This window comes from Eretmochelys imbricata, chromosome 7 (genome assembly GCF_965152235.1).
Source record: "Eretmochelys imbricata isolate rEreImb1 chromosome 7, rEreImb1.hap1, whole genome shotgun sequence".
NCBI classification, from domain to species: domain Eukaryota; kingdom Metazoa; phylum Chordata; order Testudines; family Cheloniidae; genus Eretmochelys; species Eretmochelys imbricata.
The window spans coordinates 45416030-45443125 of record NC_135578.1 but is presented as its reverse complement, the minus strand read 5'-3'; the positions used below and the strand labels follow the sequence as shown (position 1 = coordinate 45443125).

Sequence of the window (27096 nt, the reverse complement as noted above, 5' to 3'; positions counted from 1 at the left end):
CTGGCTAGATCGTCAGGCTCAAAGGGTAGGGATCAATGGCTCCATGTCTAGTTGGCAGCCAGTATCAAGTGGAGTGCCCCAAGGGTCAGTCCTGGGGCTGGTTTTGTTCAATATCTTCATTAATGATCTGGAGGATGGCGTGGATTGCACCCTCAGCAAGTTTGCAGACGACACTAAACTGGGAGGAGATACACTCAAAGGTCAGGTTGGATACAGAGGGACCTAGATAAATTGGAGGATTGGTCCAAAAGAAATCTGATGATGTTCAACAAGGTCAAGTGCAGAGTCCTGCACTTAGGACGGAAGAATCCCATGCACCGCTACAGACTAGGGACTGAATGGCTAGGCAGCAGTTCTGCAGAAAAGGACCTAGGGGTTACAGTGGACGAGAAGCTGGATATGAGTCAACAGTGTGCCCTTGTTGCCAAGAAGGCTAATGGCATTTTGGGCTGTATAAGTAGGAGCATTGCCAGCAGATCGAGGGATGTAATCACTCCCCTCCACATTCAGCTGGAGTACTGTGTCCAGTTTTGGGTCCCACACTACAAGAAGGATGTGGAAAAATTGGAAAGAGTCCAGCGGAGGGCAAAAAAATGATTAGGGGGCTGGAGCACATGACTTATGAGGAGAGGCTAAGGGAACTGGGATTATTTAGTGTGCAGAAGAGAAGAATGAGGGAGGATTTGATAGCTGCTTTCAACTACCTGAAAGGGAGTTCCAAAGACTGTTCTCCATGGTAGAAGATGACAGAACAAGGGAGTAATGGTCTCAAGTTGCAGTGGCAGAGGTTTAGGTTGGATATTAGGAAAAAACTTTTTCACTAGGAGGGTGGTGAAGCACTAGAATGGGTTACCTAGGGAGGTGGTGGAATCTCCTTCCTCAGAGGTTTTTAAGGCCCAGCTTGACAAAACCCTGACTGGGATGATTTAGTTGGGTGTTGGTCCTGCTTTGTGCAGGGGGTTCGACTAGATGACCTCCTGAGGTCCCTTCAAACCCTAATATTCTATGATTCTATGAATGCTTTGGTTAGCTCGAAAAACATGATGTGCGAAGGTTGGTGCTGTTCACATCATTTTTCCTGTAACTGTTGAATGAAGAAAATAGTGTCAATAGTAATCCCCTGAGCACAAAAGTAGCACTGTGACTCAGATAGAACATTGCTGATGATGTGGGTCAGGAGTCATTTCAGGCAGATCTGGGCAAGAATCTTGCTGGCCACAGACAGCAAAGAGATACCGCTGTAATTACCACAGTTGCTTTTTGAGCCTTTATGCTCATAGATGTTGCTGAAGTTGATATTTTTCAGTTGTTGTGGTATGATTTTTTTTAAGCCAGACATGTAATAAAAATTCAACAAGCCCATCAATAAGAGTTTCTCCATGTTTGAAAGCTTCAGCTGGAATAGAATTGGGACCAGAAGACTTACTATTCTTTCATACGTGAACCATAGATGACCTGTGCCTACTGACAGTGGAGAGGGGGCACAATCCCATAACAGCTTGAGTTACGCACTCCCCTCCCACTTCTGGAAAGCAGCGGCCCCTCCATGCAGCTCCCAGCTGTTCCTACGCCTCTCCCAGCAGAGTTAAAGTGGCAGCCTCTCCATGTCTGATGCAGCTCCCCAGCTCAGCTGCTCCGCAGGGAGGGGGCCTGGCCACAACACATGACTGAGCAATCTGGGAGGGGGGGCATTTGACCCCACATGCACCCCCGCACACGCATCACCTCTGACTTTGATCACTGTCCAACACCTCAGCTCATATGGGTGGATTGCCAAGCATCTTAGATGTGGACATTGTCCAGTGATTCATCAGAAACAGTAGATAAACAATTAACATGTTCACACCACCATTGATTGATGACAGTGCAATCTGCAATGAGAGATGCAACATTAGCACTTGTTAGTAGTGACAAGGCAGATCGGGTAGGGCCACACAGCACTGACGCCATCACAGAAACCTTTGGAGTCATGTTTATCAGCAAGAGCCTATGGTTCCATCTGCTTTACAGTCAAACCACATATTTTGCATTTGGCAGAGTGTGCATTGGAGCATGCTACAATATACCCAGTATGTGGCCTTTTTGACTCAGAAAGGCTCATCTAAGAGCGCAACTGTGCTTATCAAATTGCCTTGATATCAAATGACAGTTCAGGATCACCATTACTGGACCAGTCTGGATAACGGCATTTCATATACCCAACACAGTCCACAACAGCGTTATAGAGCGTGTCAAGCGGGAAAAGCCATTTGGCAGATGCATCATCACTATTCATTGGAAGAGTTTCTAAAACAGTGGTTAGCTGTGTTGAAAGTTGTTCGACGATCACCAAATCTTTCAACCAGTATTTATGTGTTTAACTGACTTTTCCCCCCATTTTTGGCCAAATAAATAGGGAAAGCTTTGATTGAACAAGATGGTGATGAGTCAAACAATCAGCTCAGTGTAATACCCAAGTTGCGAGCACATTTTGTATGTTAAGCTGTTGGACCAACACACACTTGATCAGATGCTAGTGATGTGAGCAAGAGTGCATCCAGGTAGTTTTATATTTGTCAGGGAGTTGGAAGACAGTGGAGCTCAACGCATCATCAGCAAAAGTAGGTCGTTGAGGTTCATTTTGCTGACACCATGTTTGCCAACTATGCCACACCATGTAGAATCATTACAGTCAACATGACCACTAAAGTCACCTAAAATAATCAGCTTTTCATGGGGAGTCAATCAGATCAAGTCATTTAATTCGAACAAAGCTTCTCCTTACCCTCAGTTAGTCATTGTCAGTGCTAAGTACTGATTAGTGAAGCATAACGTACATCTCTTGGGGCAGGCAGAGCTTCATCTATACTGATGGGTAGGATTTCCAAATGAGACAAGAGTCTTGCTGATAAGAAAGCTGACTCCTGGGACGCACGGCTTGTTTTTTAGGTGTCCCTTCCAGAAAAACCATGCACCCAGCATTCTCCTCAGTTAGTTGACACTCCTCAGCAAGTTGCATCTCACTCAGCACTGTAATGTCTATACGAGTGGTCACCAACCCGTCGATCATGATCAACTGGTCGATCCTGGGGACTCTCCCAGTCTATCACAATCTCTGGCTGCGATGGTGCAGCGGGGCTGCCCGCAAGCACCGCCCCCGCAGCTCCCACTGGCTGAGAACGGGGAGCTGTGGCCAATGAGAGCTGCGGTAGCAGTGCCTGTAGAGAGGGGCAGCACGTGTTGGCCCCTTCCGGGAGCGGCATGGCCACATGGTGCACTACTGGCTGGCAGAGTGGTGGGGTGGCCCAGCTCATGATGGGGAGTAGATGCCGATGTGCCTGAGTGGGGCCGGGGCAGGCAGGCATGCCCGCCTTAGTCCCGCTGCACCACCGACCGGGAGCCGCCAGAGGTAAGTGTCCCCTGGTGGGAGCCTGCACCCCAACACCCAGCCCAGAGACCCCTCCTGCATCCATACTCCCTCCCACACCCCCTCCTGCACCAACACTCTGCCCCAGTCCGGAACCCGCTCCTGCGCCCAAACTCCCTCCGAGAGCTTGCACCCCTCACCCCCTCCTGTACGCCAACCCCCAGCCCCAGCTTAGCCCAGAGTCCCCTCCCAAACTGAGAACCCTTCAGCCCCAGCCCAGAGCCCACACCCCCTTCCGAACCCCAACTCTCCAGAAGTGAAAGTGAGGGAGGGAGGGGGAGAGTGAGCGATGGAGAGAGGAGGGGATGGAGTGAGGGGGGGCAGGACCTCAAGGAAGGGGCGGGGTAGATCCTGGGTTGCCTTTAAATTCAAAAAGTGATCTTGGGCGTAAAAAGGTTGGAGACCACTGGTCTATACAACATCTTCCAAACCCTCATACAACTAGAGTAGTCCACCAGGCAAGATGATCAGTTTGGTTGGGAGTTCAAGGAGCGTACAAACATTCCACGTCACAACACTGAAATAAAAGGAAACTTTTCAAGGCTTGGTTGAATTTTGACCACATTATGGGACACTCTCCAGCCAGGGTAAGCTGGTCAGGGCTCCTCAGACTAAGATCAGCTGTGTTGTCCCTGAACAGAGCAGCCAAGTTGATCAAGATTCTGTCGGACTTCAGTATCACCCCAGGTCAATGCAAAGTAACCAAAGCCTTGACCTTCCCTTCATGCAGGTTCACATCTATGACTGCCAGCAATATCCACTGCATGTCACTTTCACCATTGTCCCATCGCTGCCAGACTTGTTGGCTTTTCAAAGGCTGTTTGAGAATTTTTTTTTAAATGGATTAGCAGTTGTGTACCAACTCACACACTCTCTTGACCAACAAGACCATTTCCAGTGGCAAGGTAAACCAAAACAACTGAAGGACTTACTGGCAGCAGGTTTATTTTCAGAGTGACCTTCTCTTAGACCAGCTGCTCAGCTGCCCAAGCTAATGAGCCTAATCTGCTTGACCAAAGCCATGTTAGCCAGGGTGTTTCAGAGTAAATCCCTGTACACCTTCATGGCTACCGTAACAGCCTGGAGAGCAGAGTTTGCCATCATACTTCATCCTACAAAGCAATCCCCGACTTGCCCCATTTCCACTGTCCCACTATTTGGAGAAAGGGTTGTACTTTCAGGTGGTACAATATACTCAGGCATATGCTTGACATACCAAATTAAGAAAAGTCATGTTTGCGGAGCATGTGATCCCTTTCTATCTCTTTAATGTGTTCTTACTTTGTTGCAGTATGGGAAATATAGAATGCCTGTTGGAAAATATAATTTAAATAGTAGGTATTTGGTGAAACTACCAGACTGCATGGGTGTGCCTCGCCAGTCCACCCTCTGGAACTTACAATTGGTTTAGCTTTGTTTATAGTGTTAAGTACTTGACAATTCTTGCTTTTTCACTCAGATTTACCTTTAAAGTGGGCCCATGATGCCCAATACCACATCCCAAAAACAGCGAATCATGCTTTGCAGTATGTCAACTTAGGGTGTTTTTATGTTTTTGCTTTAATGTCTTTTTGTGCTTTTCCCTTCCCCTCTTCAGAGCCCTCTCCTGTATTCTCCTTATCACCCCCACTCTTGCCCACCCCTTTCCACCTCTCTCTAGACCAACATCACTCAGGAAAATTGCACCGTACATGACAGTGAATTGCATCAAGCTTCTGCAGGTGGCTGCAACTAAGGCCATATCTACACTTACTGGTAGATTGGCGCTGCTGCAATCGATGCAGCAAGTGTTGATTTAGTGGGTCTAGTGAAGATCCGCTAAATTGATGGCAGAGCGCTCTCCAGTGAACTCCAATACTCCACCCGACTCCAGTACTTCACCGGAATGAGAAAAGTAAGGTAAGTCGACAGGAGAGCATCCCCCGTCAACATCGTACATTGCAGACTCCACGGTAAGTCGACCTAAGATACGTCGACTCCTGTTATTTTAGTCACGTAACTAAAGTAGTGTAACTTAGGTCAATTTATTGAGGTAGTGTAGATAAGACCTAATGCTGATGCCTCCCCCCATGCTTCTGCACCTACATTATTCTCTGGAGGCCTGGCAAGTGGCAAGCAACAGGCAAGGTAATCCAAAAGTCTGTGGAGTAAGCATCTGAAGTATTTCATTCATAGATGACACTCTGCTCCCCACGGGATTCTATGAGGTGAGTGGGATGGGAGGCAATAGAGCAAATGACACAAACAAACATTCCATCACCCTCATTTATAAGGTCACAGATGACAAAAATTCTTAACATAGCCAATGGTCCTGAATCTTAATTTTATTTCCTGGAATGTAAAGAGACTCTAAACCAATATTAAAAGAAACAAAGTATACTCATTACTAAAGAACGAAAGGCAGATGTAGTGCTTTTGCAGCAGGCACACTTGACCACAGATCAGACTGCTCAGTTAGAATGTGACTGGGTAGGAAAAGCAGCGTCTTGCCGCTTCTCATCCAAATCCATAGAGGTAGCCATTCTGCTCCATAAATCGCTGGTAGTAACAGTCTAAGTCAATTTCACACTATCAGGACAGATTTTTAATCCTTAAAGTTGCCATAAATAAATCTGAATTAATTACTGCTAATAGGCATGAAGCCTTGATGATCCTGAAAACTTCCAGAGGTTTTTTACTAAATTATACAGAGAACCTCATATTCCTGTTGTGATTCCTAAGGCTATGAATGAAGTGCTTGATTCTTTTGTGAATAAATCTCATACTCAGTGTCATAAACCAACCAAAACTAGAATGGCCCCGGAATTGCATACTGAAGGTCTAAGACTGTGATATTTGGTGGCTCATACATCCATACCCATACTCATTCAGACTTTGACCCAATACATGGGTCCTATTCCTGTGTGGATTTCTTTTTGATCTCCAGAGACTTGGTTAATACTGTAACTGACTCCTCCAATGATACCAATCTAGTCTCTGATCATGACCCTACAACTCTTCAAATAACAACAGATCCACGTCAGAAACAACCGTGTTGATGGAGATTGAATTCTTTGCTTTTATTAGATCCTCATTTCAAAAACTGTACTGAAAAAAGAAGTCACCCTCAACATTTTCTAGCAGGCAATTCTCAGATGCGCTAAAGGCCCATTTGAGAGGTAGAATAGTAATATTAGTTTTGCATCTGCCAAGAGGAGGAAACATGGAGGAAATATGATGGCTTTTGAGAAAAAAGTAAAAGCTTGATTTGTCTTATGTCACAGTCCCTCTCCAAAGTTGCTGCAATCCCTGATTAGCTGTAGATAAAAACCCAGTAAACTGCACTCAGCACAGGCTGAATTCACTATTTTGACTCAGGCAGGATCTAATTATCTACATAAGTATGGAGATCATTTGTTTTGGCTTGCATGTCTCTAAAGATATGAAATAGCTTGCTGATATCATCTGCACAGTCAGTCTGCTAACTTTGTGTGAAAGTCCATTTTATGCCCCTTCATTTTTCTCTCATTACGCCGAATTAACCTCAAATAGTTTAGTTCATAAGTTTTCAAAGTGAGGAGAGTACCTCCCTCAGGGGGTGATGAGGTTATCAGAGGGTTTATTTCTGTATAGAAGCAGGTTCTCTCACCATCCAAATACCCTGAGAGAACCTGCTTCTATACAGAAATAAAATCTTCTGACTGCACACTCACAGTTGTCAGCTACCACCTCACGCTAGAACCCATACAAGGTATCAAACTACAACCACCCATAATTGATGGGGACCCCCATCCCAAAAGAAATCTTTCCTAAACCCCCTCTTCTGATCTTCAAACACCCCACCAACCTCTCAAAGCTCATAATCAGAAGCAAGCGTAACACCGACAGACCCCTGGCTTCTTCAGCTAACTCAGGCATCTTCACCTTTATTTTCCTGTTTGTTCATAATCTGGAAAAGAAAAACAAGCTTTCCTGATTTTTCAGGTCCCAAACAATTTCTCAATTTGGAATTAATTAGTCCAAAGGAAGAAAATATGCTTTCTACACCAGCAGAAGAAGCTACTGCTGTTAAAAGTGAGATCATCACTTCAACAGTTTCTGAATCCGAGTGCTTACGTGACTTCCACCAGCTCACTGATATGACTTTCTTTAAAACATCATCAGCAAACATATTTCTTGAATGGTTCACTCTACGCTCTGAAGTTTATTAGAGTTGGCATTATGGAGGGATGACTACTGGATGTCCATGTCATAGCCAACTCCTCTTCTTCAGCAGTTAAGGTTTGACCCTGGTACCGAGCATTGAGAATGTTTGCTAGAAAATGAGCTGAAGATAGTGCTTGTCCAATTCGTTTTTTTAATGCTTGTAATTTAACTCTGTCATTGCATATTTCTCTTTTTAAGATCTCACTCAGTTCCTTCCAAATTTCAACAGCATCAGCAATAAAACAGCTATTTCCCTGCATTTTGTTCAAGGCTACAGAAATAGGCTTCAGGGTACTCGGCATGTGTTCAACATTTCTCTTAAGCCCAATGTTGAGAACTTTGGCTGTGACAGTGCCATCTATTTTTTCACAATTTTGTTCACAAACTGTTATCAGATTAGTTCTTGATCTAGTGCTCAAAACAGTCCACTCCTGAGTTCCATCACACGTCTTGTGGGAGAGTTAGCTTGGTTCCTCCCACTGTTTTCAGAGCAGCTGCTGCAAAGTGATTGTTAATGGACGTATTTTGCAATTTCAACAACATTAGCCTTTATTTCTGGAACACTGAAGCCTTTGGCTAGGAGGTGCACCAGATGAGCGCTGCAACTATATGTTATTAGCTTGGGACTCTCTTCACTCTCTTTTAAATAATTTCTTCTCATCTTGAATACATTTGCAGCATTGTCTGTGACCAAGCTGCGTACTAGATATTTGAATTTTTTTTCACAGTTTGTTATAGCTTTTACTGCTACTTCTTGTAAGTATTCTGCTGTGTGTGCATTTCCTGATGTATCAATTGTTTCTGTACGGAAGACATTCCCTTCTTCTGTTGCCACACAAGCACATATAACAGGATCATTATGGGCATTGCTCCACCTATCAAGACTCGGGTTAACAACTTCACCCTCTAGACCTTTTGCACACTGCTCAATTTCTCTTTCATACCCTTTATCCAGAAATTTGCCTGTAACATCTACTACTGTATCCTGGTCTTATTGACTGAACCATGTTAATGAAGTGTGGGTTCTCAATCATACGGAAAGGAGAGTTTGTTGCATAAACAAACCAGGCAATTTTTTCATCAATTAACTCTTTTTCTAATCTGCTGGTTCTTATCACAAACTTATCGATGGTGGTTTCTGGATGATGGAGATTTTTTTTTCTTTTTGGTACAGGTGATATACTGTGGCTATATGACATAGAATCATAGAATATCAGGGTTGGGAGGGACCTCAGGAGATCATCTCGTCCAAACCCCTGCTCAAACCAGGACCAATCCCCAATTTTTGCCCCCAGATCCCTAAATGGTCACCTCAAGGATTGAACTCACAAACATGATGTGACTAAAACACTATCATTGGCAGATAACTCTGAAACTATAAAAAATTATGGTGATCTGGAAGGTGGATAGTCTTCAGAATCCTGTATGTTGAGGACGGATTCTCCTAAACAAAATAAGTCAATGCAGTTATTTAATTATTATTACCATACTGTTCATTTAGTATTACTCATTGCATTCACTGACACTCAGTACTACTTTAAAGGTGAAATTGTAAAAGGAAGATCGACCTATTTCAGCTCTTTGTTTTTATCACAACTGCATCTAAAATGATAGTACCATAGAGTAACAACTATATTTTTTGCTCAAACATGAGAATTTCAGAATAGTCCAGAAGGAAGCGAGGCAGTCCTTAAGAAAGATGTATGAAATAAAAAAAGTTTACCAACCTGAAGATCCTGCATGTTCAGAAATAATCCTTTCATCATCTTCAATACAGCTTCCTCCTGAGAAGGAACACTTCTCATGATGTTTTTTCATTCAGGCTACCAGGCCTTGCATTTCTTTGTTTCACGGTTCACATTTTGCACCCATGCCTGTCTTACCCACAGGTAGAGGAACTTCATTAAAATATTCCCAAACTGGGTCTCTTTTACGGCCTGCTGCCATTATAGGTTTTCCCTTCTAGTGAGAGAATGATATGGTAGATCTCAAATCAATGAAGGCTACACTCAGAAAGACCTCAAGACTTCTGGAATATGCTGCTCAAACAATTTCACTTTTGTTTCTACTGCCTGTCCCTCCCTTCTCACATTTATCTCCAGACTTCTTCTCCTTGTTCACCTGTACACAAATTTGCAGAGGGACAATAGGGTTGAGGTCTGTTATTTCTCACTTCTATATATTATTTATTTATTTTAAAATATTTTTGCTGTTAACAAGCATTTTATCTCTGGAGACACAAATCCACAGTTTGAGACTGCAAAACTAAGCATCTCTGATGGTATCTTCTAGACTGGAGTGGCCAATCTGTGGCTCTGGAGCCACATGCGGCTCTTCAGAAGTTAATATGCGGCTCCTTGTATAGGCACCAACTCCGGGGCTGGAGCTACAGGCGCCAACTTTCCAATATGCTGGGGGGTGTTCACTCCTCAACCCCTGGCTCTGCCACAGGCCCTGCCCCAACTCCACCCCTTGCTCTAATCCTGCCGTGCCCTCGCGCCTCCCCCTGCCCCCTGAACCTCCTGCATGCCATGAAACAACTGATCGGGGTGCGGGAAGAGAGGGGGAATTGCTGATCAGTGGGGCTGCTGGTGGGTGGGAGGCACTGCAAGCAGGGTGCGGCAGCTGATGTGGGGCTGCTGATTCGGTCCCTATTCAATGAACTATTGGAACTCATTTACAAAACTTTTCTTAAACATTATATGACTATATTGTCTCATGCTATAGAATTAGAATGTATAATCCCTATTCCATGATGAAATATCTTTAAACTATAATGTATCTTAATTAAAACTATCTTTAGATAGGTTTTTGAGGAAAAAAACATTTTATCAAAAAAATCCGATTTTTTTTAAGTCACTGATTTTTATCCACCCTGAATGCTATATTCCCTCTGGGTGAACACTTTTCTTAAAACGATCAATCTATACCTGACCTATCAGTCCTCATCCTCAAAGGAAACCCGCACAACACTTTCAAAAGACAAGCCTGGGAGCTTAAACTGATAATTTTGCTGGACACTAAAAATCACAGTCTAAATAACAATCTGTAATATATTGACCTCCCTTTTTGTCCTATGACTACAGGAGTGTTAACAGGCCACTTCACCTTGAATGGTCCCTTAGATAGAGTATGTGCCAAACTATCTGTTTCATCTTGTATTTAGCTCTGACCCTGGGGCCATGTCTACACTACAAAATTATGTCAATCTAATTTGCATTACCATTAAATCACTTACGTATATCCACACTACACTCCTTGGGTCGGCGGTACACATCCTCACCAGATACTAAACTGGGAGGAGTGGTAGATACGCTGGAGGGGGGGGATAGGATACAGAAGGACCTAGACAAATTGGAGGATTGGGCCAAAAGAAATCTGATGAGGTTCAATAAGGATAAGTGCAGGGTCCTGCACTTAGGATGGAAGAATCCAATGCACTGCTACAGACTAGGGACCAAATGGCTAGGCAGCAGTTCTGCAGAAAAGGACCTAGGGGTTACAGTGGATGAGAAGCTGCATATGAGTCAGCAGTGTGCCCTTGTTGCCAAGAAGGCCAATGGCATTTTGGAATGTATAAGTAGGGGCATAGCGAGCAGATCGAGGGATGTGATCGTTCCCCTCTATTCGACATTGGTGAGGCCTCATCTGGAGTACTGTGTCCAGTTTTGGGCCCCACACTACAAGAAGGATGTGGATAAATTGGAGAGAGTCCAGCGAAGGGGAACAAAAATGATTAGGGGTCTAGAACACATGACTTATGAGGAGAGGCTGAGGGAGCTGGGATTGTTTAGTCTGCAGAAGAGAAGAATGAGGGGGGATTTGATAGCTGCTTTCAACTACCTGAAAGGAGGTTCCAAAGAGGATGGATGTAGACTGTTCTCAATGGTAGCAGATGACAGAACGAGGAGTAATGGTCTCAAGTTGCAGTGGGGGAGGTTTAGATTGGATATTAGGAAAAACTTTTTCACTAAGAGGGTGGTGAAACACTGGAATGCGTTACCTAGGGAGGTGGTAGAATCTCCTTCCTTAGAGGTTTTTAAGGTCAGGCTTGACAAAGCCCTGGCTGGGATGATTTAACTAGGAATTGGTCCTGCTTCGAGCAGGGGGTTGGACTAGATGACCTTCTGGGGTCCCTTCCAACCCTGATATTCTATGATTCTAAGTGCTTGTACCAACTGTACTGTCACTGGAGGGCACTGAGGGACAGCTTCTAAAAGCCAGTAACAGTCAACAAAAACAACAGTGTTCACACGAACAACACAACAAGTTATTTGGATGGATACAGGAGCCTTCTTCTCAACTGTAGTTATGCTATACAGTTCATTCACTATTAACATTAAGGTACCTGAAAGCAATCACTGAAAACTGCAATCTTCTGGGGGTTTTAGACTTCCATTTTTATGAATCTGGAGACCCATAGTCCGTGTCAAGGTTCCTTCCCCCTCTGAACTCTAGGGTACAGATATGGGGACCTGCATGAAAGACCCCCTAAGCTTATTCTTACCAGCTTAGGTTAAAAACTTCCTCAAGGTACAAACTTTGCCTTGTCCTTGAACCCAATGCTGCCACCACCAAGCATTTTAAACAAAGAACAGCGAAAGAGCCCACTTGGAGATGTCTTCCCCCAAAAGATCCCCCCAGGGGAAGGCTTGATAAAAAATCCTCACCAATTTGTACAGGTGAACACAGACCCAAACCCTTGGATCTTAAGAACAATGAAAAATCAATCAGGTTCTTAAAAGAAGAATTTTAATTAAATAAAAGGTTAAAGAAAAGGTAAAAGAATCACCTCTGTAAAATCCGGATGGTAAATACCTTACAGGGTAATCAGATTCAAAACATAGAGAATCCCTCTAGGCAAAACCTTAAGTTACAAAAAGACACAAAAACAGGAATATACATTCCATCCAGCACAGCTTATTTTACCAGCCATTAAACAAAAGGAACTCTAACGCATTTCTAGCTAGATTACTTACTAACTCAACAGGAGTTGTAAGGCTGCATTCCTGATCTGTTCCTGGCAAAAGCATCACACAGACAGACAAACCCTTTGTTCCTCCCCCCCTCCAGATTTGAAAGTATCTTGTCCCCTCATTGGTCATTTTGGGTCAGGTGCCAACGAGGTTATCTTGGCTTCTTAACCCTTTACAGGTGAAAGGGTTTTGCCTCTGGCCAGGAGGGATTTTATAGCACTGTATACAGAAAGGTGGTTACCCTTCCCTTTATATTTATGACAGTCCGCATGACAAATAATAGGTCTTCTGAATTACATTTGGCCTATTTTGTAGGCCATTGATGGGTTTTTTCTTGGTGAAAAGACGTAGTCTGTCTTCCAGGTTCAGGGATTTCAGCATCAAGAGCAAACTCTTGGCTGTTGTTGCAGTTTACAAATAAGACTACATTGTGGAGAGACCACTTAGTGGATAGATTATTGCAGATACCTTGGTTCAGCTCCCACTTGCCTGCTGCCAGAGCACAACTGAGCCAATGGCTTTGAAGTTTATCTTGTCTTGGAATATGCTCCTCAAATAGACAATCCCCAATTTCCCAATGAGAGGATTCTGAGTAATGCTGTTTATTCCACTCTGGCAATTTGTGTATTTAGAATAATGGAAATTATCCCATTTTATGGCCCATATTATGCAGGAGATCAGACTAGATTACCCTAGTATCCCCTTCTGGCCTTGAAGTCTAAGAAGCTCCAGTGGGAGTTCCTTTCACCCTTAAGCAACTAGAAAGGGGTTGATCTTCAAATTTATAAAGGACTTCATAGCCAGAGGCAGATTCAGAATGTTATTGTTTGTATCAGAATCCAAAGACAACACTCTAGTAAAAATCTCAGCACCTACTCATTCCCATCACCCGGGGGCACTGAAAAATAATGAGATATTGATCAGGTAATACATTGGGTGTTTTTTATTTTCCTTCTGCTTTGAGTCTTTGGAGTGCATGTGTCACATTGTAAATATTTTTGCAATCATGAGGGCTTAAAAAATAACACAGTTTTAAATAAAAGCTGAGATTTCCACCTCATCACATGCCTCCAGGAGCTAGGGCTTTAAAGAAATGGAGATACAGAATACTGTGAGACTTGAAATACAATCATGAGAGTTCATAGCACTGCATGGGCTGCTTCTGAAAACTGCTGTCCTTCATGTATACTAATATGTAATGGATATTTGGTAAAGTTTTTAAATCATCAATATGATTTCTTTATCAGAGGAGAGAAAGAATAAGAACAATCTCTTTAAATTCTCTAAGGTGCCCTCTTTTATATGACATTTAAAACCTAGCTGCCTGAAGTGGAACCAATCCAGATGGAGAAAAGCAAGTGTTTGATCTATTGTCTACATTTAAGAACTGTTGAGCTGACAAAGTTACCTTATCCTTTGGAAGGCTGCTTATCCCTAGTCACCACCTACCATCACAGAAAGTCTATATACACATACAGAATGCACTGCTATTTCAATGGCAGAACGTATCAATCCTTTCCGACAAACTGACATTTTCTACTTCTACAAAAAGAAAAGGAGTACTTGTGGCACCTTAGAGATGAACAAATTCATTTGAGCATAAGCTTTTGTGAGCTACAGCTCACTTCACGGCTGCTACTCTGAAACCTTTCTACTTCTAGTAACTATAAGTTGTAACTAAGTTATATATATTAAAAAAATAAATGGTTATAACCTACGTAGGAAGGATTGAATGGGCCAAAGGAGAGGGGGAGTGGCACTTTATGTTAAAAATGGCATAACCTGTTTCTGAGTCTCTGATCATTTGGAAAAAAAATTACACTGAATGCTTATGGATCAATGTCCTAACAGACAAAGCATAAGATTGGGTATTAGTTGGTGTCTGCTACAGACCACCAAATTATACTAAGGAATGGGATGACCAGCTCCTTACACACTATCTGTAATATTTAGGTTAAAAAGACACACGATCATGAGGGGCTTCAATTTGAGTGACATATATTGGAGATCTCATGCTGCCAGTACTAAAACATCCTCAGACTTTCTTAACGTTATAGATGACAATTTCCTTACTCATAAAGTATTTCAACCAACACAGGGGAATTTTATATTAGACCTAATCTTGACAGTTAAAGAGGAACTGACCACAGAAGTAAAAATTAATGGTAGCTTAGGTACACGTGATACTGACTTGATCGCATTTATAATGTGCCAACAGAATAAAGTCCAAACCAGTAATAGATATACTTGGTGTTTTAAAAGGGCCAGTTTCACAAAGCTGAAAACCATTATGAACCAAATCAGCTGGGAGGAAGAACTTAATCAGAAAAATGTGAGTAACTGGGAATTGCTTAAAAACATGTTACTAGATGCCAAAAAAGCCACAATCAAGGAAGAGGGAAGTGAAAGCAGCTATAAAAAAATTTATAACAAATGAAAGAAAAGGGAAGCTGATAGTAATGAATATAAGCTAGGAATTGTAGAAAAATGTACATGGGAAGCAAAGGGACACACAGATTTCTCAATGACCTGCAGAGTTAAGAATAAGAGAGAGGATTCTTTTTGTTCCCAATATACTTTTTAAAAATTTTTATTTGTCCATAACTAGATGGACATAGTATAATTATCAATAATAATGCAGAAAAGGTCAAAGTGTTCAATAAATATTTTGTTCTACTTTTGGGAAAATACATGATATTATTATATTATGACAACAACTCTTTATTTGCCTAGAAACTTGGGAGGATGTTAAACAGCAGCTACAAAAGTTAGATATCTTTAAATCAGCAGGTCCAGATAACTTTTTCCAAGAGTTTTTACATTGCTGGCTGGTGTACTCTCTGGGCTTTTAATACTGATTTTCTAATAAGTCTTCGAACACTAGGGAAGTTCCAGAAGACTGGAAGAAAGTTAATGTTGTGCCAATTTTTAAAAAGGGTAAAAGGAATGATCCAGGTAATTATAGACTTGTCAGTCTGAAATTGATCCTGGACAAGATAATGGAGCAGCTGATATCGGACTCAATTAATAGACAATTAAAGGAGGGTAACATAAGTAATGCCAATCAATATGGATTTATGGAAAATAAATCCTGTCAATTAACTTTTGTTTTAAATGAGATTAAATGTTTGGTTGATAAAGCTAATAGTGTTGATGAAATATACTTAGACTTCTGTGGGGCATTTGACTTGGTACCGCACAATATTTTGACTAAAAAACAAGAATGATATAAAATTAACATGGCATTAAATGGATTAAAAACTAGCTAACTGATAGGTCTCAAAATGCAACTACAAATGGGGAAATCATCATTTTAAATGAAGACTGGATGTTTTGTAAGAGACATGCTCTATAAATTATTTTGGGGAAGTACTATGGCCTGTATTATACAGGAGGTCAGACCAGATTATCACAATGGTTCCTTCTGGTCTTGAAACCTACAAATCTATGGGTTTTTATTTTGCTCTGAAATCCCTCCACTGTGAGACAGTTAGTTGAAAACTCAAATTTTATTTATAAAAGCATCTACTTGATTTGATTTAAGGAGAAAAGCCTCTGATTCTTAAAAGAAATGTAATGCAATCAGATTCGATAACTGACCCGGACCCTAATTTTTTCCAAGGTGAAGGGCTGGTAAAAAGAAGAAAGCCTCACTGCATAGAAGTTGTTGTAAGCATTTGACAGTTATGTCAAATTCTGACTGAAACACCACATCCAAAGGATTTGAACATTATTTCTTTGACATATAAGACAAATACACTAGATTTTAAGTACATAATCCTGGTTAATATTAACGGCAATTCACAGGTGCCACTGACAGCAATAATATTGGTTCACATATGCAGTAGAAATATCACAGGAAAAGATTAAATAGAATATAAAAGATAGAGTTCAAAACAATATAGGTTCTCTAGTTCACACCAGAAGCTACGTGCAGAGCTTCACAACTTTACACTCACTAGCCAGATGGCTAATTCAGATGGCTAAAGCTGGGACATACTGCCATTATTTCTACTTCCCTCTAACCCATGCTGCAAAGCTTGACTTTTCTCCTGTTAGCTCTTTTCTCTAATTTCCCCTATAACACCATCTCCCTCATCAGCCTCGGTTATGAAACCCCTATCCCAACAGGGACAGAAGCTGCTGCTAAAACAGAGTCTCAGACTTCTCTCTCCTTTGCACTTCTGTGCTGTTCAGCCAGGGTGCATATTACTTTTGCTCCTGCTATCAACTGATAGATTAAAGGCCAGGGAGTTGGTGAAAGGAGAAACAGTGTTGTGAGGCAGCCACATAGGACACTGATCTATTCTTTGAGAAAAATAAGAGTTTTCATGTATTTAACTATAAAGCAGGGTCCCTTAAGACAGAGTGTTCATCCACATCAAGGTATGCAATATTCTAGCTCCAAATGTCCATCAGCAGCACTCAGTCTGCAGTCCTGACAATGAAAGACAAGTTAAGGAAAACTGACAAAAATGATAGTAAAGTCTGAAGGACAGAATGGCAGAGGTGGGAAGACTGCCATACTCCTGTCACCATTACAAAAGCACTCGCTAATACCTGTTCAAACTGCACCCCGGAAAGTAGTCAGTGACTCTCATTTAAGCGGTGTGTCCAGGCTGAAGGAGGCAGACAGGCAGCATACCACAAATCAGGGATATGGTAAGGGAGAAAATGGCTGTTTGCCTCTCTTCAAACAGCTGCCCATTCATTCTGAGTGGCTCTTCTCTTGGAGAGAACAAAGGTTGCACTAATGGCACCAGTGGCTCCTTCCCATAACTTCCCCAGCATGGATGGCTCTGGAAAGTATTAAAAGTATTCTGCAGCACAATGGGACCAAATTCCGTAGCAAGTACCCTACATTCCATAGCAACAAACTATCACATGGCAATGTTATTTTATTGTAGCTCCATGAAACTGTCATGCTGATTTCTACCAACCCATAACAAAACACTATGGATCTCTGTTGTAGGAGAGAAAGCACAGGCATTCTGATATGATGTTCAGCTCCAAAAGATCTTCCTCCAAGCAAGAAATCATGACTCTGGGACTGGAGGGAAACTTTTAAGAGTAGTAGTTTTTGAAATGCCTTCTAGAAGACTATGCTGGCCCAGCTTTTAGCATGGTAGAAAAGTGAAACTCTGTTTTAAAAGTATTTTCTTCAAGAAGTGAGACAGGGTCTTAAAATGATAATCTCTTTTTCTCTTGCAAAGGAGAAAATATTAGCCATAATTTTACAGCCAGTTCATCAGATCAGAGAAAAAACCATGGAGTCTGTTGGGCCACTAAAATGCATGTTATATTTTTAACTAATAGTCTAAAGAAGTTTTGGGTAGCACCATGGATGTTGGCTAATATGAAGGAATACTTGTATAGCATTCTCAAAGCAACCCTGACTCCAGATCTGCTGGAAGAACGGAACTCTCAGTTCTGAATATTAGCATCCCATTCAACAAGGGCTCTGGTTGCTTACAAGGAATGAACCAAAGATTAACTTAGGAAGTCAACATCTTTTCCAAAGCATAGTCAATATTTCTGTTGTGATGACTATTCAAATGAGTACACTGTGTGAAGATTTAAAAGGCCAACTTTCTACAAAAAAATCTTTCCCCCATCCCTTTTTAAAAAAAATAAAAGTATCATTTTAAATAGCTATTTTGATTTCTCCCTGGGTTACATGAAAATAAAGATAAGTCACTGCTTGAAACAAGAGCCTTGCTCATTTGCTAGCCCTGAGATTAAAGGAAGTAAAATATAAATTGGAGTTTTGAATATTTATAATTAAGCCACAGAATTCAGTTTCAATTTTTTAATTTTAAAACGTTTATTTTTCTTATTTTAAATTAGAGCTTTTATAAAATGCCAACACTTTTTATTGGTCAAGCTTTCATCAAGTTTATGGTCGAAAGATCTTGTGATCCAGTTTCAAGTGACACAATCCATCTAGGCAGATACATATTTTGGAAATCTTAAAGGAAAATGCTGACTTTCAATTGCCTAATTACAGATTTGTTTGAGTCTGCTGGATTTTTCCAGAATACATCCACCCAGTTAGGGGGAAAATATTTTGATTTTAATAAGAGATGGTGGCTTATTCAAGTACTCCAGAGAAGTACCTGTGAATCCTTAAAACTGATAGCAGAAGGTAATTCAATGTCACTGTCCAAAATATCACAGCTCCAGAAGCCATGTGACTTCAAGAAAGGCCTATGATTCCTTGCAATGGGCCATCAACAGGATAATGGAACCCAACACCAAAAAATAAGACCTGTCCAAAAGTGAGTCTGCTGCACAAAGAGGCTGCAAGAACACCTGAGAGAGTTAGCTAATGAAGAAAATTGGCCCCTCTAATCTGGTCAATGGGACCAAATTAGGTAGCTAGGAACAACACAGACACACTTTGGGTTGCAATTCAGACCAGAAAGAGATTGTGCAACCACTTGCCTTGCAATTCTGTGCGTTTTACAATGCTTTGCTGCTATAGCTCCCAGCCTGGCATGCTCACAGCCAGCCTATAATCATGCACGTCACACACTAAGTGTCTGGGTGATAGACAGCCCTGGTTCAGCAGCTCTGATCTCAGCAGCCTGCTTACAGCCCCACTGTCCTACTCTCGCTTCTACCAGTCTTCACTACAACTAGCAAGGTGACCCCAACATACTTCTAGTCCCAAATGTATTTGAAAGAATGTGCCCGAAGTATCCAGACTTCACCTGGATCACTCAGAGAAATAATAAGGTCAGTTGTTCCTTTAAAGAAAGGAAAGCACATTACAGCTTATTAACTTAACAGGGGTAAACATACCCTTCCCTTCAAACACAGCACTAAGTAGGTCTATAGTAAAAATAAAACAAATTTAAGAACAGGATATAGGTTAAGTAAATGGAATAAAGTTAGAAAGGGTTATAAGCAAATGAAAGTGAAAATGCATCTAAAAGTCTAAAACTTAATCTTAACCATGGTACTGGCTTTGTTGCAAACGATTTCTCTTAATCACCCAATCACTCTTCCCAACCATAGCTGACTTTCTCTCAGTCAGGACCTTCCACAGGAGTACAAGATGCTAGCTTCCCTTGTCTTCCAAGGTGAAAGATCAATGCTTAAGCAGGTTTCTCACCTATACTAAGTTCATAGAGACTTCAGTCCCTCCTTGGTTAACGTACACATCTTTTTCAGCTTGCAAGAGCTCTGACTCCTTGTGTACATCTAGTGAAGGATGACAAAAATATATGCAAAGACAAATCTATCTTCCCAAGTTCAATTAACTTGTTAGAATGACCTTCTTCCATTTTTCCCTTCCTGTAGGCTTCCCACCCCCCTCTACGTAAATAGGGCTTCCATTGTTTTGATTCCACCATGCTTAATTTACATAGGAGACTGGTAAATTGCTGTGATATTCCTTTCTGTCTGGGAGAGATTTGTTTTTCTCTTTGTTTGAGGACAGATTGAAAAGCCTAATATCAGTGAGTATCCATAATTCTTTATATAGTGTTAAAACATACATTTTACAGGTTTAATCACCAGTGTGTCACAGGCTTTCATAAAACACCTCACTTGATAAACTTTTATAATTACAGTAATATTGTATACAATCAATTCATTCAATTGCTTATCTCTTGAGGTTCATACCCTCTGTCTTTATAGCCCAAATAAGGGAACAGGTGTTACAGGAAGATGTCCAAGACTCCAGAAACTTTCATTATATTCCCCCTTGTTGTCACTTACTCATTTCTCACTTTAGGTTGACTTTTCCAGGCTTGTTTGGATTTGATAGCTGCTTTCAACTACCTGAAAGGGGGTTCCAAAGAGGATGGCTCTAGACTGTTCTCAATGGTAGCAGATGACAGAACGAGGAGTAATGGCTTCAAGTTGCAGTGGGGGAGGTTTAGATTGGATATTAGGAAAAACTTTTTCACTAAGAGGGTGGTGAAACACTGGAATGCGTTGCCTAGGGAGGTGGTGGAATCTCCTTCCTTGGAAGTTTTTAAGGTCAGGCTTGACAAAGCCCTGGCTGGGATGATTTAACTGGGAATTGGTCCTGCTTCGAGCAGGGGGTTGGACTAGATGACCTTCAGGGGTCCCTTCCAACCCTGATATTCTATGATTCTATGATTCTATGATGATTCCAACAGTGATCCCTCTTTGCCTCAGATTAAGCAAAATCAATACAGTTGCTTTTGAGTTAAGAAGGCAGAACACACATACACTCTTTTTTGCCTAGAACCCTGACCAGGGGTATTCTATCTGCTTCCCAAGATCCATAAACCTGGGAATCCTGGACACCCCATCATCTCAGGCATTGGCACCCTGACAGCAGGATTGTCTGGCTATGTGGACTCTCTCCTCAGGCCCTACGCTACCAGCACTCCCAGCTGTCTTCAAGACACCAATGACTTCCTGAGGAAACTACAATCCATCGCTGACCTTCCAGAAAACACCCTCCTCGCCACTATGGATGTAGAAGCCCTCTACACCAACATTCCACACAAAGATGGACTACAAGCTATCAGGAACAGTATCCCCAATAATGTCACAGCAAACCTGGTGGCTGACCTTTGTGACTTAGTCCTCACCCACAACTATTTCACATTTGGGGACAATATATACCTTCAAGTCAGCAGTACTGCTATGCGTACCCGCATGGCCCCACAGTATGCTAACATTTTTATGTCTGACTTAGAACAATGCTTCCTTAGCTCTCGTCCCCTAACACCCCTACTCTACTTGCGCTGCATTGATGACATCATCATCATCTGGACCCATGGGAAAGAAGCCCTTGAGGAATTCCACCATGATTTCAACAATTTCCATCCCACCATCAACCTCAGCCTAGACCAATCCACACATGCGGTCCATTTCCTGGACACTACTGTGCTAATAAGTGATAGTCACATAAACACCACCCTATACCAGAAACTACTGACTGCTATACTTACCTACATGCCTCCAGCTTCCATCCAGGATACACCACAGGAACCACTGTCTGCAGCAAAGCTCTAAGATACAACAGCATTTGCTCCAATCCCTCAGACAAAGACAAACACCTAGAAGATCTCTATCAAGCATTCTTAAAACTACAATACCCACCTGCTGAAAAAACAGATTGACAGAGCCAGAAGAGTACCCAGAAGTCACCTACTACAGGACAGGCCCAACAAAGAAAATAACAGAACGCCACTAGCTGTCACCTTCAGCCCCCAACTAAAACCTCTCCAGCGCATCATCAAAGATTTACAACCTATCCTAAAAAATGATCCCTCACTCTCACAGATCTTGGGAGACAGATCAGTCCTCACTTACAGACAGCCCCCCAACCTGAAGCAAATACTCACCAGCCACCACACAACAAAAACACTAATCCAGAAACCTATCCTTGCAACAGCCCGATGCCAACTCTGTCCACATATTTATTCAAGTGACACCATCATAGGACCTAATCAAATTAGCCATGCCATCAGGGGTTCATTCACCTGCACATCTACCAATGTGATATATGCCATCATCTGCCAGATACCCTGGCCAAACCGGACAGTCTCTACACAAAAGAATAAATGGACACAAATCTGACATCAGGAATCATAACATTCAAAAGTTGGTAGGAGATCACTTCAACCACTCTGGCCACTCAGTAAAAGACTTAAGGGTGGCAATTCTGCAACAGAAAAGCTTCAAAAACAGACTCCAATGAGAAACTGCTGAGCTTGAATTAATATGCAAACCAGACACCATTAACTTGGGTTTGAATAGGGACTGGGAGAGGCTGGGTCATTACACATATTGAATCTATTTCCTTAAGTATCTTCATATCTTCTTGTCAACTGTCTAAATGGGCCATCTTGATTATCACTACAAAAGATTTTTCCTCCTGCTGATAATAGCTCATCTTAACTAATTAGCCTCTCACAGTTTGTATGGTAACTTCCAACTTATCTGTATGTATATATATATATATCTTAGTATATGTTCCATTCTATGCATCCGATGAAGTGGGCTGTAGCCCACGAAAGCTTATGCTCTAATAAATTTGTTAGCCTCTAAGGTGCCACAAGTACTCCTGTTCTTTTTGCGGATACAGACTAACACGGCTGCTACTCTGAACCTTTTTTTTCCCAAAGATCACCATGACTACGTACAATGCTCAAAAGAGAAAGTATTAAAACCATCAAACTTCATGTGCTGTTAGTCCACAGTGAGGAAGAATCAGTTTATAAATGGGATAGAATGACAATTCAGGAAAATGATTAAAAATTCACTTTCACATTAGAGTAAGAAAAGGTTTTAGTTACATTATTGCCACATTGTGGAACTTCATAGTTCTGCAGCTGGGATTTTCCTGCATCTACAGTCAATTTAAAGCAAAGTTAAACAGTTACCCAAAAAACATCAACAAACTAACAAACAAACATGGTACCCCTGCTATACAATTTTTATATATAAACTTAAAATACAAAAAGCTTAATTTAATACAACATTACAGTTGTTAATATGAAGTTAAACTTATCAGAAGATTCATTTAAAGTTCTCAACACAAAAACCATATATAATATTACCGATTACAATATAGGCTCTTCTTAGAGGTTAAAATGTGTATTTTACACAGTATACACATTGTGGTAACAATACTGCTGCAGGTACCTAAACTGAATTTTCCCCTGGGTTTTTTAATTAATTAGTAGTAAATTTACATCCTTATTACATATATTATCATAGGTTTTTGCATTTAATACATGTATCTCTGGGAGAAACATTCACCAAATTTAATTGCTTTTCTTATAAAACTGCATTCCTTATGTGTCTATACATTAATACGTTCTATGATGCTTGTTCTAAGCAAATAAAATTTGTTTTTACCACATGTATAAATCTAGCTGTAATAAAATTACTACACAGCTGCATAATACGATAAATTAATTGAGAATTCTTTGTCATGTTACTGGTCCTCTAAACCGCTCAAAAATTGCTCTAAATCACATGAGTGCCAGGTTTATAAAATTTTTGGTGGTGCCCAGAATGGGTCCAAGCAGAGCCATCCCATCCACAGGATGGACCGGGGCAACTGCCCTGGGCCCAGTGCTTTGGGGGGCCCCCACACTTCAGGGGGATGCAGGGTCCAGGGCAGCCTGGGGGGTTAGCGGGGGGCCTGGCACCAGCAAGCGACTCAGTTGCCCCGGTCCGCCCTATGGATGGGATGGCTCTGAAAATATCAGCCCAAACATTGGTGGAACCAGGTCCATGTTCCTGAATATTGGTGGAGCAGGGGCACCACAGGTCCATATAACTCACCACCTATGCTAAATCATTAACATTTTAACTTTATAATTGAGCAGAAGTGAACTGTCACTTCAGAAGGTGCAGTTTTCCCACATCCTAGAGATACCAATTTTCATGATAAAATATCAAGTGTTGATAAAAAGTATTTAAAATATACTAAGTTTACAAGAAACAAGACATGTTTGTAAAAATATAATGAATGTTGACTATAACAAGTATGTTTTACTCAATGTGCATTATGGCATCTGACCAAAACTGCATCTATTATTAACAGTGTACAATAAGCTATATCAAACACCCAGGAAAATAATGTTAGCAGAAAGTATAATGTATTTTTACTGACATTTTCAGGAATATTACACAAGATGTGAATTTTTTACAAATTTTGAAATGGAGGAAATGGTCACCTGAGTATATATAGTCCCTTCATATTATACATAACACCATACTACTTAGTTTCACCATTAAAAGGTTGGGGGTTTTTTCGTTCATTTTGGTTTTTTTAGTAGCTCTGGGTTACTAGTGTTAAGTGCTGCCAGAATCCAAAAATGCTCATCAGCTTTCAATATCATAGCCAGGGCTTAGTACAATACCAGGTTTTAACATTTATCTATATGTTACATCTTGTGTCTCTTTTCCTGGAAGGATATCAGGACTCAGAGCAGGTGCATCGCTGGCGCCCCCTAATGACATACCATCATAATCCTTCCCTTTCTCTAAACTCAACCATATAAACAAGAACACCACAGAGCACTGATTAAAATAGAGAGAAAAAGGAATAGCAGATAAATAGATTAAGGTTGAGAGACTCGTTTACTGATTATTTCCGCAAACAGAACCTATAAGTAAACCCTGGAAGCCTACACCTCTCCTTCCACTCCCTTACCGCCTAAAAAAACCACAAAACCAAAAATGCACAGTTCAATTGGACTTCCAATTCATATAAACACTGGACTCCAGGCTCGAAAATCCGAAAGGACTAAAGTCCCAAACAGATGTTTCACCTCACACACAGACCTCATGATATCAATCTTATTTTTAGCGGGCAGCCCTTCAACGCACATGGGAGATGGGGCCGGCCCCATAACATGGCCCCCTTCGTTCCCTACTGTACCCGCAAGGCGATGGGGGCTGGGGGATGCCTAGGCCTGTGGTGCAGTTGGGAACAGTGGGATGCGAACATTGCTGCACACGTTACTGTTTTCAAAAGGCGGAGAGACGGCCGCTGCCATGCAGCAGCAACAGCCCCACCCCCGCATCCCTCCACCTGCGGCCCACCACGACCCTTCCCGCTACAGCAACTTTGGGTTCAATGTGCAACGCCCGCCCGCGGCACAATAGCTGGGGCTGCTCAGAAGAGGGGCAGCCCCATCACCACCCTCGGACCGTAAGAGGTCAGCTCGGGATACAGACCCACACCCAGTGCGGAGCTCCCCAGCCCACTGAGGCAGTAAAGGGGGGCTGCCGTGTTGCCAGTGGCTGGGGGAGCAGGGGAAGGGAAGAGGGGGCTCGGCACCTACCCACGCCGTATTTCTCCTCCTCGGTCGGGGTCCACATGCTGGTGCCGGCGGCGGCCGCGGTTCCCCCCTCACGGAGCGCAGCAGCCGAGCCCTGCTCATGGAGCGGAGGCGGTTTCCCCAGCTGACAGCGGAGCCGCCGCTCCGCACAGTCCCCCGGGCACAGCAGCGTCTCCTCCTCGCTCTCACTCAGGCCAGGCGCAGGTGCTGGGAGGCGGGGGGGTTGCGCAACTCCCCAGGGAGCCGCCGCGCCAGGTGCCGGATCCCTCCGGGCTCGGCAGCACCCAGCACGGAGCTGCGAATGGCCCGCGGTGATGAGAATGGTATCGGCGGCTCTCGGCTTCTCACAGTCCAGCCCCCGGCTGTAGGGGTCCCCACTTCCCTCCCTCAGGTCACTATCATGAGCTCCAGCCTCCTCACTGTCGCCGTCGTCGCCGAAGGACTGGCGCCGCCGCCGCCCGCCGCCCCCTCCACATCGCGCGCAGACGTAGACACCTCCCCTGCCTTCCAGCGCTCCCGGGGCCGCACGGTACCCGCAGAGGGGAACGAAAAGGGCGGGAAATGGGGGCACACGCGCGAGGTGTTAGTGGTCCTGCGCCACAGCAGATTCTGAGGGGAAATAAGGAAAAATGCCTCCAGGACCTGGGGTTGCATGGAGAAAAGACACACTCCGAATACCACACCTCTTCTACTAAAACAAATGGCAAGATCTGGCAACAGCGAAAACTGCAGGTTTGGAGGTGCCAAATGTTACCCCCACCAGGATCCGCCTTTGTGGACAGCCACCAAACAACTAGAGCTGTGAGTTTTTATTTTTCCTTCTACCTCTTTTGAATCAGGGCTCTGCTAGCTAGTGGGGAGCACGATATGTCCAGAGAAGTCTAAGTTATGTAATTTGAATGTGTGAACTTTAACATTTTGTTTGTAAACAAAGCTATTGTTTAATCCAGAACAGTGTGCGTGTGTGTGTCACTATTACACTGCTGTTGTTTGATAATAAGTATTGTGCTTGTCCATGCTGAGTAGTTAACCTGATCTCTTCCACCAGTACTACCCAGGAGAAGCGGTATACAAGTGTGTACCTCAACTAACAGTGAAGTGATAAACCAACCCTTGCTCTAACCTTCAGTTTATGACACTTTAATAGGCACATACACTGTATGGCCTTTATTAACTCACATTTATATTGCTGATTTGTTCTTAAACCATCTCAAAGTGCTTCCCTAACTAAATCCATAATAAAAGCTCCCTCAGATTGCAGGTATCTGGCAAATGAACAGCAGACAGGACACACAGCGAAGGGAATTTTGGCCACACACACAAGGACAAATGCTTTCTTGAAAGAATAAGAGGGTTATTTAGAATCTTAGATTTTTGTTTATATCTCATCTGAAAAACTTCACAGTAAACTTCATCATATTCAATGTATCTATTTTAGAAGAATAAACCAAGATGACTACTAGGATTCGAAGTTGCTGTTCCCAGGAGTGTAGGAATTTCAGTCTCCTAAGGTCATATGCTATAGAATGTTTGTGTGATACAGTGAGTACCATATGAATATTCGTGGTCTAGGAAAGGCATACTCTTTGAGCATGCAGGCATCATAAGAGTTAAGTTCAAATTCGTATTCAGTATTTCAGTCCTGGTACAAATGCCTAATACAGATTATATGAGGGAAAAAACTAACAATTTGGATTATTATTCTCCTGATATGAACTTTAACATTGATATTCCACCCTAT

The 27096-nt window shown here is 42.3% G+C and overlaps 1 protein-coding gene across 1 annotated transcript in view; it reads right to left on the bottom strand.

The window, feature by feature from the left end:
• The window catches only part of DOCK3 (dedicator of cytokinesis 3), a 608598-nt gene extending 583203 nt beyond the window's left edge, over nt 1-25395 (bottom strand). The window contains exons 1-2 of the mRNA XM_077821606.1: nt 25359-25395; nt 24725-24727 (exon numbers count right to left, since the gene is read on the bottom strand). Of these exons, the coding sequence (XP_077677732.1) occupies nt 24725-24727; nt 25359-25395 (40 nt within the window). The remainder of the gene's footprint in view (nt 1-24724; nt 24728-25358) is intronic.
• Nucleotides 25396-27096: the final 1701 nt, after the last annotated feature.